A 12,728-nucleotide genomic window follows, 5' to 3' on the forward strand; every position below is an offset into this window, starting at 1 on the left:
TGAATAGTTCAGCATCTCAGTTTAGAAATGCTAAAATATATTTCCTAAGATGTCAAAGAGAAATGAAACGTAGGGAGCATTACAGAGTGGGCAATCTTACGTAAGGACTAGAACAAGTTGCAAACTGACTTAGAATAGTGTGTCACAGTTACAACACCTTGAAGACAGTTCAATACATTTATATTAAAAAAAAAAAAACTTTTATGTTTTATAGTATATAACTGTGCTCAGGACATCACATTCACAAACAGGAGAACTTACAGTATGTAAATACTACCTTATGCATTTTTAACCATTACTCAGAATCAGCATGCTGCTTTTTCAACAGATACTAAAGCATTTAGTTAAAATAACAACTTGTATTCATGTCTGTCTTACTCAGTCTAGTGGAAGAAAGCTACTTTGAGGTCTGATTGGAAATTTCACAGCGCAATCCTGTGCGTTTTTGGTATGGTGACACTGAATCAGTTTGGATGTTTTTCATTGCCTTTAAAGAGGCTTTCTGTAACACATATAAAGAATGGCTGTTTTTGGTGTCTTACTTAAGTTACTCATATATTTCTGAGAATGCAAATGGACAGGCAGGTAGTTTATATTCTTTTCACAACTTTAAGCATCTTTGCCTTAAATCTCACTCTGTATATTATGATGTTTACTCCTTCCATTGCCTGCTAACTCTTCACACAGTCAAATCACATTCCGAAGTAAAAAAAAATCACTGTGAACTTGTCACTTAAGCTGTTGCCTGGAACATGTAGAGAATTTTGACTTCCCAGGATCAATTCTTAAATGAATCATGTTTGTTTATGTATTTCTTATAGTTAATGAACTGTCTTCTCTGATGGAAGATGGACGTTACCAGGTTCTGTTAGCAAAAATTTACAGCAAAATGGAGAAGATTGATGAAGCTATCACTTCATTACAGCAGGTAAAGTGAAGACAAAAAGAAACCCTGTGAAAGCTTGTGACATCTTCATTTCTATTCCTTGTTTTGCTTTTATCCTGATTTTTAATCATAATAATTTTGTGAATAAGAAAAAAGCATACATGGTAGTAATAAGTGACCAGTGACTGGTGTGAAACGTTAAGTCTAAGCTTTTTTGAGCACTCATTAGAATTTAGATCAGGATTCTGCGTACTACTGGAAGGCCGCATTCATACTGTGTGTTCATTTGTGTGTGGAGCATAGTTTTAGCAGAGCAGTTGAAAACAAAGCCTATTACATATCCTTGCTGAGCACTGAGTACTGTTCATAGAACAAACAAGGATAGCTTTCAATGACATCATTTTTTTTGTAACCTTGACTGTATTATTTTTAAATAGCAACAGTAAAGTGTTAACTCTGGAGTTTAATATTATCATTCAGTGAGTCTTGAAAGAGCAAATTTGGAAGATACAGACAACATAATCCATTTAGAAGATGCTTCCTCAACACAAATCTTGAGTAAGAGATTGGATCCTTACATTCTTCTCTTCCATTACACCTCCAGTCTCAGCAGGACTAGCTGCTCACTCATGGTATTACCTTTTGATAAAAAGCTTTCTTCCCTTGTTTTTGCAGAGTGGCGTTAGGAATTCCCTGTGAATTTTACTGTGTTTGTTAGTTCTCCTTCCCCACTGGGCAAAATGGTAGGATGAAGAAGTGGTTCAGTACAGCTACAGCTTGCCAACTTCACTTGACAGTTTAGCACAGCTCTTCAACTTACTCATTTCCAAATGAGTGAAGCAGCTCTTTTAAGACTCCATTTCAGCTTGAGCAGAAGGAGGGAGTCCTTTATGTGGGAATTAGATAAAATTCAAGTTTAAATCAAAGCAAATCGATCAAGTATAATCAGAATTGGGCACAGCTATTTCCTTAGCTGTCTTTTTGTTCTTTTGGGGCATCAGCCTTTAACAGAGATCTCTAGCTCCATGGTTCTATATTCTCTTCATCGCTCCCTAAATGAAGAAGCTTAAAGTAAAATGTGGTACTTGTTTGCATTTTGGCTGAATTTTCTATACTTAATAAAGGAGTTAAGTATGTAGACTTTGAGTTTTAGCTTTTGAAGTTTTGTTTGTATGCTTAATTTTAGTCTATTTAAAGTCTATGAAATATAGACCTTACAGAATTAGATTGACATACAGTAGAGAAGCACGTTGGGATCCCATCTTCTTGAAGTGTTAAATGCAAGGTTGCTTTCCAGCGTGTTTTTAATGTGACTTTTGAACAGGGAAGGTAACTCGGGAGCTCAGAAAGGTGTTAGTGGTTTTTTGTTTTGCATTGGTTTTTTTGTTTTGTTTTGTATAGCAGAGAGTTTTCTGCCTTCTTTTTTTATTAGTTGAATATTTTAGTGTGCACGTACGAACTTGTAAAAATTGTAGCTCTGTTGTTGTAAAATGGACTATATAATATTGATTCCTTCAAAAAAGCTGGCTGATTGATTCTTATTCTTCTCTCCACTCTAGGCTCGGGAATTACAAGCCAGAGTACTTAAACGGGCTCAGACAGAGCAGCCAGATGCAGTTCCTGCACAGAAACAGTTAGCAGCTGAAATTTGTGCTGAGATTGCAAAGCATTGTACAGTTCAGCGAAACTATGAAAAAGCAATTAAATTTTACAAAGAAGCACTTGTTCACTGTGAAACTGATAAAAAGGTCAGTTCTCCCTCTGACAATTTTGTATTTGTTTTCCTCTTCCCTGTTGATACTCAGCAGTGCATTTTTCCAGTTATCCACAGCACAGTACTGTATTTGCAATTATTTCTGTTTTATGATGAAAACCCCAAAGGTTTACATATTTGGTTTTTTTCTGCCTTGTACTTTCTCCTTTTTGTCACTCAAAATAGTTGTATATATACTGTCAATTTCAGTCTATTTACATAAAATACTCATTTGAGTGCTGATCTGTGTTCACTGAGCGGTCCATTAGCTGCCTGTATGATAGGACTGTCATCAGGCAACAGTTGAGGATGCGTAAAGAATGTTACGGTAGTCATGGAGGCTGCTCCAGCCTTGCTTGTTGCCTCTCATCCGGAAAGAGATCCCAGTGACTTCAGTCAGTTCAGACAACTTCTGTCTCTGCTGTCTGTGTTCCAATAGTTCTGTCCCTACTTGGTAAGGTTCTGGTTTTATTCAAAAAATGTTGCTATTGCTGAGCAGTGATTATTGTACTGCTTCTCTTTTCCCTTCACTGTCTCTTTCAGATTTTTGCATTAATGTTCCTCTCTAGCTACATGGAATGCAATGACGTCTTAGCAAATCTCAGACCAAATTTCTGATCTTTAAAAACGTGTTTCCTGCTTGCAGTACTGCAGTAGATGTCCAGTATAACTCCTTCATTGGTGTGCCCCAAGCTGGAAGTTTCCTAGCTAGCACGCTGCTTCACAGTCTTCCACTGTTGTACATATGAAAGCTTTCTTCAAATCACTGTTCTCACATACGTGTTAACTCTGTATCTGTTCCATTGCTTGCTCACTTGCCTTTTTGTTTCAGAATTAGAGTGATTGAGCCCTGAGGATGCATGCTAATGTAAATATTGGTTTGTTAATATTTATTCTGTGGCTGTTTCTCATAAATGAATTCATACACACTCTTAACATGTTAGGTAGGGAAATGAAAGCAAGAATACAGTTTCTATTAGAATCTGTTTATACTGTGCAGCTAATCACTGAATGTTAATGAGATATTTGCTTGTTGGGACTTTGTAACTATTTGCACGTACATTTTTTTTTTTCCTAAGAGAATTACTCTTGCCAAAATTACTTATTCTTTGGAACAATACTGTCTGAGCATCTGTCTTCATTTCTGCAATAACCAATTAAAGAAGAAAAGTTTTACCTTTTTTGTAGCTGGGGGAATTGAAATCAATTAAATTGTTTGATTGAGAGTCTACAAAAAAAAAAGCAGCAAGATCTGTCGGTAGAGTAGAATTGTACAGCAGAATATGAAATCTCGGGTAAATATGTACAGAACTGAACTATCCTTTCTTAACCATACACAATTCAAAGATTAAATATTTTACTATACAGGCAATGTTGGAACTAGCACGTTTGTATCTTGCACAAGATGATAGTGACGCCTGTCAGCATCAGTGTTCCTTGTTACTGAGGAGTGAGCAAGATAACGAAGCAGCAACAATGGTAATGTACAGTTATACTAATTCTGTATTAGAAGTCTTTTGAAGTTCGTGTGTCTGCAATGTGATGATTCACAAAATACAACTTTTAGAAAGCATCACATTTCAGGAATGTGAGCAAATCTATTGCAACAAAATATTATTTCTGTTTATGCTGGATACTGATTCAGGGTTAATTTTCTAGCAACCTTATCTTTATTTTATCTCAGTACAAAATGTGTGCTTACTATATCACATGCTGAGATAAAGTACCAACTTGTAATATTGACTGACGTGACTTAATTGCATGTTCAATTAACAGCTATCAAATGATCAGAAAAAAACCAACCAAACAAAACCACATTCCAGAAGGAAAGAACTGTGTACTTAAGGTGTTTTTATGTCCTTACAGAGTCATAGTTAACTGTATTCCTTCTTAACCTTTTTAAGTCACTGCAACAGATCCTCTCTGTGTGGTACCTATTGGCTTACAGGACTGCTCAAAAGACTAAGCAGCTTTTGTTTTAACACTTAAGGAGCAAAATGATTTTAAGATTGGAATAAGTTATTCTCTTACCTCAGGTAACATCTGGAATTTATCCTAGTATAGTGCAAGACTGGGAGTAATAGCATTCCAACTACATTTTGTTAAATTTACTCTGTAGTAACTGCCTCCTGGGGGAGAGAAACTGAAATAAGAACTGGGTTTACTTTCTCTGCTGAAGTGGGCTATGTGTTTCTTTTTCCTGAACTTTAAAGTAGTTTGCATTTCTACATGTTTAATATGCATTTCTGGGAAATAAAAATAGAAGTGTTCAAGTGAAAACAAAACATCTTTGATAGGTACATTGTAATGTTTTATTCTCTCTTGCTTTCTATCTTAAGTGAAAAACTGAGAAGTGAACCTACTTTTTATTATACTGTGCCTATATAAGGTGTTTATTCTCCAGAGATTAGTGGGGAAAAAAGCTCTGTTTACTTTTTGTCAAACTCCTGCAGCACGTAAAACCTATGGTTTCTGCCCCCAGTTTTACAGAACTGAAGTTACTTTTAAAACACAGTTTATAAGGTTTTGTTTTGTTTTCTCTGAATTGGTCGATGCTGTAGATGATGGCTGACCTCATGTTCAGGAAGCAAGACTATGAACAAGCAGTCTTTCATTTCCAGCAGCTCCTCGAACGCAAGCCAGGTGAATGTTCAGTAGTGGTATTTTTAACTCTTTGGTACTGATGTCTAATGAGAGAGAGGTACAAATAACTAAAAAATGCTTTGTTATGTGCTAGTTATACTGCAAATAAAACAAAGACCACCACTGTCTATAAAAACATAAAGCTATCGTAGGGAAAGATTTTGCAAATAACTTCTCTCAGATATAATAATTTATACTGCTGCAATGCAACGTGCATTGTTTAACTTCAGCCAAATGTAGTGTTACTTACTTGTATCTGTAAAGCACTTTCTCTTGTATTTAAGCTATCAAGTGCACAAACACAAGCCTGGAAATTTATTTTTAGGCAAATAAAAAAATTATAGATGATTAAAGGAAACTTGGATTAGAATAAGGCTATGACCAGACAGAAATGTATTTAAATAATACTTTAATGAATGTCAGGCTTTCTATGAGTCTTTGTGTGAAATGAGCTGTAAGAGTACAGCAAATGTTTTTGAGTGCTCTTGAAAGTGAGGTACGATTGTACTTACTTTGTACAGATTATTTAGGAGTATTGCAGAGGTATCATTTCGTTTTTCATCTGACATTATTATATAACATGACTTATGTTACATTGTATCATTTTTGTATGCGAAAACAATGCAGGGTCTTCATCTCTAAATCTGTTTGCAGTGCAATAACTAAAATGATGATGTCCTGTTTATTCAGATAACTATGCCACTCTGTCACGATTAATTGATCTGTTAAGAAGAGCTGGGAAACTAGAAGAAGTCCCAAGATTTCTTTTAATGGCTGAAAAACATTCTTCTAGAGCAAAGCTCGAACCAGGCTTTCACTACTGCAAAGGACTGTATCTCTGGTACTTGCAATTAAAATAAGGTTTATATGATGTATTGCATAGTTAAGTTAATTTTCTTATCTGTTATCATTTGAAGGTGCTACTTATGGTGTGTTAAGTACTGTAGCAGTACTTTGCTGTAGTTAGCTAATGGGATTTTAGGGAAGGTTTCTTTGTCTCTACTGTAATACTTTGCAATGAACTCTTCAAAGCAAAGCTCTTTTATCTCCCATACATCTTTCATATTTTCTGTTTAGTAACAAAGGATATTCTTTCTGGTTCAGTGATGTAATATTACTACTTTGAAATTTTAGGATTTCCCAGATTTTTTTGATCTGCAAAGACACATTCCTTGCAGTAGCACACTTGCTTCTCAAAACCTGTATTATTGGTGTGTGCAAATATGTGAACTGTTTTTTAAATGCTTGGGTTTTAGGTGCTACTTGGGGCAGCCAGTTATACTTGCCCAACTTTCAGTAGTTTAATTAACTGTGTAGGTATACAGGTGAACCAAATGACGCACTCCGCCACTTTAATAAAGCTCGAAAGGACAATGACTGGGGACAGAATGCAGTCTACAACATGATTGAAATTTGTTTGAACCCAGATAATGAAACTATAGGTGGTGAAGTCTTTGAAAATCTGGATGCTGACATAGGGTAAGTGAATGAAGTAAATACTGCTTGGATTATTCTATTATCTCACCCCCCTACCTCTTAATCACGTTTCTTGATCACGTAAATTGCTAGAATTTTGAGGTCACCTAATGCTTTGAGTACTCTACCTACAAGATGAGAAGCAATTCTGAGCTGCAAAATAAATCATCGTTAAGCAGAAAGTGTAGAGGATTTTACCTGGAATCCTAGGCTCTTGAAGCTTTGGTTAAAAGATAGGTTGTAGACAGATTGGAACTGCTATTGTTACAGGAGAGAATGTAGAATGCCTGTATAACAGATGCATGCTTTTATCACATTATTATGGGTCCTGTGTGCACTTGTAATTTATTTGACAAATACAAATGTAATTTTATATACAAAGGTAAATATTTAAACTTTTTTTTTTACAAATGGTTTATGATAACAGTAATTCAACAGAGAAGCAGGAGTCTGTGCAGTTGGCTGTAAGAACAGCAGAAAATCTTCTGAAGGAACTCAAGCCTCAGACCATTCAGGGCCACATTCAGCTGCGAATCATGGAAAATTATTGTCTCATGGCAACCAAACAGAAATCAAACGTCGAACGAGCACTGAACACTTTCACTGAAATAGTAGTGGCTGAGGTTAGTACCTTGTCTCATTTCCATAGTCTTCTTCCTTACGCTTACTAGAATTATTTAGTCTCATAGTTCATATTAGGTATAATGTGAACTAATTAGAGTATTTTATTTGAAACATACAAAGAAGCTCGCACCGAAATAACATATTTAAAAAAATCTTGCATTGGATTGAAAACTTAGACCTCAACTGTATGCTGATATTGTCTGTTATTGAAGTGTCTATTGGCTTTTGGTTTGAGTTCTTGGGTTTGTTTAAGTTTCTGTTGTATTTTAACCCTGAGAGGCAGCTAAGCACCACCCAGCCACTTGCTCACCCTCTGCAGCAGGTTGAGGGAGAGACTCGGGGAGATAAAAATGCAGGAACTCATAGGTTAAGGTAAAGTTAGTTCACTAGGTAAAGCAGAAATATCTGTGGATACTTCCTGAGCCTGGGTACAGTTGTCTTGAGCTCAGACCTGTATTCAGTCTCTTAAATATTTAACCTGGTCCTTGTGATTACTATTATAAGAATAATTGCACTAGATGGAAACACATCTATAAGATTGGATGTTGTATCTTTAGTTCCTGTAATATAGCTTTTAATTTAACTTCCTGATGTCTTTTCTTATTACTTAGGGGAAAAAAAATGTTTCTTAAAAGTAAAAAATTGACAATTACCAAGTAGTCACTATGCTTTTTTCTGCAGAAGGATCATATACCAGCACTTCTGGGAATGGCTACAGCCTACATGATCTTGAAACAGACTCCACGAGCTAGAAATCAGTTAAAGCGGATTTCAAAAATGAACTGGAATCCCATTGATGCAGAGGAGTTTGAAAAGAGTTGGCTTCTGCTTGCAGACATATATATTCAGTCTTCAAAATATGATACAGCAGGTGAATTATTAAAACAGTGCCTTCGGCATAACAAGGTAAGTGACTGCTTATTATAAAAAAAAAAAAACCTTTTTATTTTAATTCACGTAACTGTTTATTTCCCATCTGAAGCATGGAACAGGATACTGTTTATACTCTGCAGATTTGGTTTAGGAAAGGACTTGATTGTGTGTGTTTCTTTTCCTTGATTCATGAATACAGGAGGCAAGGTATATAATTCAGTCTCATTTCTGAAACCTCGCTGAGAGCTTGCCTTTTTCAAACTCTTCTTATTTCTTTGCTTGAAATTAAGGAATAGATAGCTACAGCAGGTCTTAGTGTACTTCTATCATGTACATCTGCAGATACACCTCTTGAAATTGAATACATCCGTTTTTATTTCTGTAGAAAATGAGCTATAGTTTAGTTAAGAAGAAATTGTACCGTGAGGGACATTTACCCACTTGTCTGGACAGTCAGTAGAGGTGGCATAACTCTATGTCAGAGTAAATATGAGTCACTTATTATAATAAAATAATAATAATTTATAAAAATTATATTATAAGACACATCTTTAAATAGGTGGTCTTTTTAGCATGGCTGTGCTGCTAGTTACATATTGTTGTAGAAATTCCCTAGCAGCTCTAAAAACATAGCCTATGTTAGCCTGCCAAATTGCTTCTTTTCATTTAAAAGGCTTGAATTACCATGATAGGGGAAAAGTTAGCAATTTAGAAATCTGAGGCTCCTTACCAAAACAGCATAGTAAAGCTGACTTTTTTCTAACCTTTTCGTAAAGAAGGCAAGCAGGGGATGTACCATACAAATAGATGTTGACTGTTTTAGATCTTTCCATGCTATCCTACAAGTTGGTATATTTTGTTAGATTGAGAAAACTCATTATTGTAATTGATTTATTATTCTTAGGATTGCTTTTAGCAATCAGTAATTACTGTTGTGGGTATACATGTACAATGTAAGTAAATACATTGAGTAAAAACTTCATAAGTCTAGTATCTTGTAATAAGGCTTTCTTTCGATCTGGAAGTGTTAGGTTTGGTTAATAATCTAATAATAATGAGATTCCCAGCACTTTTTGTTAAGTTAGAGTTTCTTACCTATTTCTTCTCTTGTTTTTATATATATGTATATTTTTAATCACAAATGAGAGAAAGTATATTTTTATTCAGGTCCCAGGAGCATTCCTCTGCTGTTTGTCCCAATATGCTGTGATTTAAAAGCTTTTCATCCTTGCTCTGCCTTTGTAAACAAGCTGTACATATTCATAGAAGTCTTTTAATTTTTCTACTGAAGTATTATAACTGTTGTCAACACGATAATATAAGCTGTTTACTTAAGGCTGTGTGGTAGTTAGGACTTCTGTTTACTTTCACAATTTTTTCTGTTTCATTTACGAAATAAAATATTCTTGTATCAATTATTAAATCTTCTCTACTAATTTTTACTGCAGAGTTAAATTGATGTGCATGTTTGTGTGATATAAGCACAACTATTATTTTCACCTAGTACTTCTGGGACTTGTTTCTTGGTTCCTTTTAAGTTACCACTTGGAATTACAGAAAATGAAATATTTAATGTTCGGTGTTTTCTTCGGGACATTTGTGAATGTCTTTTGTTTTAAATGGAAAGCTGTAACGTATGAGTTTTCAAAATTAAGGCTACGGGAATACTTAGTGAAGGAAAAATGAAACTATTTGTGGAAGATATAGCAGTTCCTGGCTGGACTTGAAATGCGTTCCATAGGATTATTAATTCAGAGGTATCTGCAGGGCTCCTGGAGGCACTGAACATTTTTGGAGTAATTGTGGTGCCCTCTGTGATGAATTCTGCACTTGACTCGGGGTGACTTAAGTCATTGCAAAACTCTGTGTAAATGATTTTAAATCAAGACTATCTTGTCATCAAAAGTAGTACAAGTATCACTTAAGCTTTCTAGTTGCAGAGATGTCAAGTATTTATGCAATTAAATGTTGATACCTAAATAAAGTCTTGTATGAATTATATTTTGCAGTCCTGTTGCAAGGCTTATGAATACATGGGATACATAATGGAAAAGGAACAAGCGTATAAAGATGCAGCAATAAATTATGAGATGGCCTGGAGATATGGAAACCAATCAAATCCAACAATAGGCATGTTTATATAATGTATATATACAACGCACTACAGTAGGAATGCATAATTTTACCCTTTCCTGGAGAGACTATATTTCTCTTTCCATAGTGAGAATATTACTGGTTTTTCTTCACATTAGAGCCACAGCTGTCTAAGGATCTACTTAAGTCATTTGGAAAGCTCTCATGGCAGAAGATAGCTGTTCCAAGTTAATTAAGAAATTTCAGCTTACCATTTTTAGTGCAAGGTTAGATCTACAGCTCTTTTAGTTTGCTCGTACATGCGGTCTTGAAGTATGGTGTTCACTGTCAATAATATTTGTATAGTAATGCAGCATCTACTGGCTGTAGTAGAGGACCTTTTATACCTCTTCTGTATCTGGTGGTGGCAGATCACTGAATTCTTAATTATTATGTTTTGATCATCAGACAAATTCAGAGATTTTTAATTGTTTAAAGAGCTATAAATATTTGCATTAAAATTAATGGCTAGCTGAGAACTTGAGATAGTATTCAATTTCCAGTTTGGATGACTAATTGAAGCCTAGGCTGGACTGTTCCATTTGTAGACTATTTGAAGTAGGAAACCCTGTGTAAAATTTAGGTTAAAAAGTCCTTTCTCACTCGACAGTTAGTCTTGTCTCTACATCCTGAGGCTGGTGATTTACATAAATTTTATTCCCAGTTTTGAACTATCTTATGGCCCCCCAGAAATGCATGCTGCTTGTAATCTGTAGTCCCTTTCTTCCCCAGCATTAGGGAGAGATGGCCTTTGATGTCATCTGGAAAATCAGTACTGTTTTATGTGGTTTTGGTGGGTTTTTTTATTTTTTTTTTATTTTCTAGATAATTCTGTAGCTTTATGGTTATGAACTGCCATGTTTTGTTTCTCTAACTGTAACACTTGGAGGCTGCAATGATTTGGTTCATGATTCTGTGTGATCTGTGGGTTAGTGTTTTATTGATCATAGAGTCATAGAATGGTTTGGGGTGGGAAGGACATTAAAGACCATCCAGTTACAGTCCCCCTGCCATGGGCAGAGGTGCCTCAATATACCTAGGGATAGGGCTTCTCTGTCCAGGCTGATGTATTTGAGCTATACTTTTTACCTTTGAAAATATCAGTCTTAATATGTTGCTACAGGGCCTAACTATTCCACATGACAGATTTTTATTAGTGGTCTGGTGACTGTGGAACAGAAAAGCATTTTAATTCCTTGGTTTGTTTCTGCATTTGTGACTTTTCTTTTGTCCTTTAATAATGTAATCATTTATTTTCTTTATAGACAATGTATTGTAGATCAGAAACTCTGACGGTTAGAAACTCTGTAGGGTGCCACATTCATTGAAAGAGGACAGCCATTACATGTTCCCTGGAGGAAAAACTTGCTCTCCAGAATGTCTCCCTTTGATTCCAATGTAGCTAACAGTCAGTGTGTAAAGGACATTCATGTACTACTTAAAGTGACTTTCAATAGAAATTTTTACAGGCTTAGATAAGGGAAAACCGGAAAACAAATATATTAGCCATAGAAACATACAGTTACCAAAATGAACTTAAATGTGATATTTTACTTATTTGATACAGATATTGAAACTGTCACCTTTTTTCTTCCCCCTCTTTTTACTTGCAGGTTACAAGCTGGCTTTCAATTACCTGAAAGGAAAGAGATATGTTGATGCAATTGCTATTTGTCATAAGGTACAATTTGTACTTAATACTCTCTCTACTGTAACAACTCTTGTTTTACATAATGATCCTTCTTTCGTTATATCAGTTATCTTTCTGATATTAATAAGTTTGACTGTCTATGAGATACTTAATTTGCTTTACCCTGAGCTTTCTGGCCAACTGGTAACTAAGAGGTGAAGTGGTTGGCTGGCATATGTGGAAGCATATTCAAGTGGCAGTGCTGCCTTCTCTTTCTGTGGTTGCTGCTTTGCAAAACTATGCAGAGCTGTAGCTGAAGACAATAATAAAATGCTTGTATTGGAAGAATTGTTAGAAAATACTTCATGAACTGCCTGTGTGGTACAAACATATCTAGAATAGATGTAGAATTATAGAGCTACAATTCTAGAGCCAGAGTGAACATAACGATATAATAATTATAAATTTTAATTAAATTTGCTGATTTGAAGAGAAATTTAGGAGTACTGGAAAGGTTAAATTGAATGGAAGAGGAGGGAATTGCAGGGCAAGAAGATAGGGATAGTAAGGAAGACCCTGAAGTACTGAAGACATAAGAGCAGTTTATTGTTGCAGAGAAAGTACACTTGAAACCTTGGGAATGTCTTTAGAAGCTGCTGTTCTGAATGTGCACATCTCAAACCACCTAGAGGCTTTAGCCCTCGACCCTT

At 35.4% G+C, this 12,728-nt stretch overlaps 1 protein-coding gene across 6 annotated transcripts in view; it reads left to right on the top strand.

Annotated features, from left to right (window-relative positions):
* TTC21B (tetratricopeptide repeat domain 21B) overlaps positions 1-12,728 on the top strand; it is a 33,195-nt gene that overhangs the window by 17,729 nt on the left and 2,738 nt on the right. For 5 of the 6 annotated variants that reach the window (XR_005861702.2, XR_005861701.2, XM_422022.7 and 2 more), the window contains 10 exons: positions 822-928; positions 2,446-2,634; positions 4,008-4,118; positions 5,201-5,282; positions 5,973-6,123; positions 6,600-6,761; positions 7,186-7,381; positions 8,064-8,288; positions 10,265-10,385; positions 12,002-12,069. Coding sequence is in view for 4 of the 6 variants with exons in the window: in XM_422022.7 (XP_422022.4) it covers positions 822-928; positions 2,446-2,634; positions 4,008-4,118; positions 5,201-5,282; positions 5,973-6,123; positions 6,600-6,761; positions 7,186-7,381; positions 8,064-8,288; positions 10,265-10,385; positions 12,002-12,069 (1,412 nt within the window). In the remaining 2 variants the exon portion in view is untranslated. The remainder of the gene's footprint in view (positions 1-821; positions 929-2,445; positions 2,635-4,007; positions 4,119-5,200; positions 5,283-5,972; positions 6,124-6,599; positions 6,762-7,185; positions 7,382-8,063; positions 8,289-10,264; positions 10,386-12,001; positions 12,070-12,728) is intronic. The other variant, XM_040704210.2, reaches the window with a different exon arrangement.

Source organism: Gallus gallus, chromosome 7 (assembly GCF_016699485.2).
Source record: "Gallus gallus isolate bGalGal1 chromosome 7, bGalGal1.mat.broiler.GRCg7b, whole genome shotgun sequence".
Classification (NCBI taxonomy): Eukaryota; Metazoa; Chordata; class Aves; order Galliformes; family Phasianidae; genus Gallus; species Gallus gallus.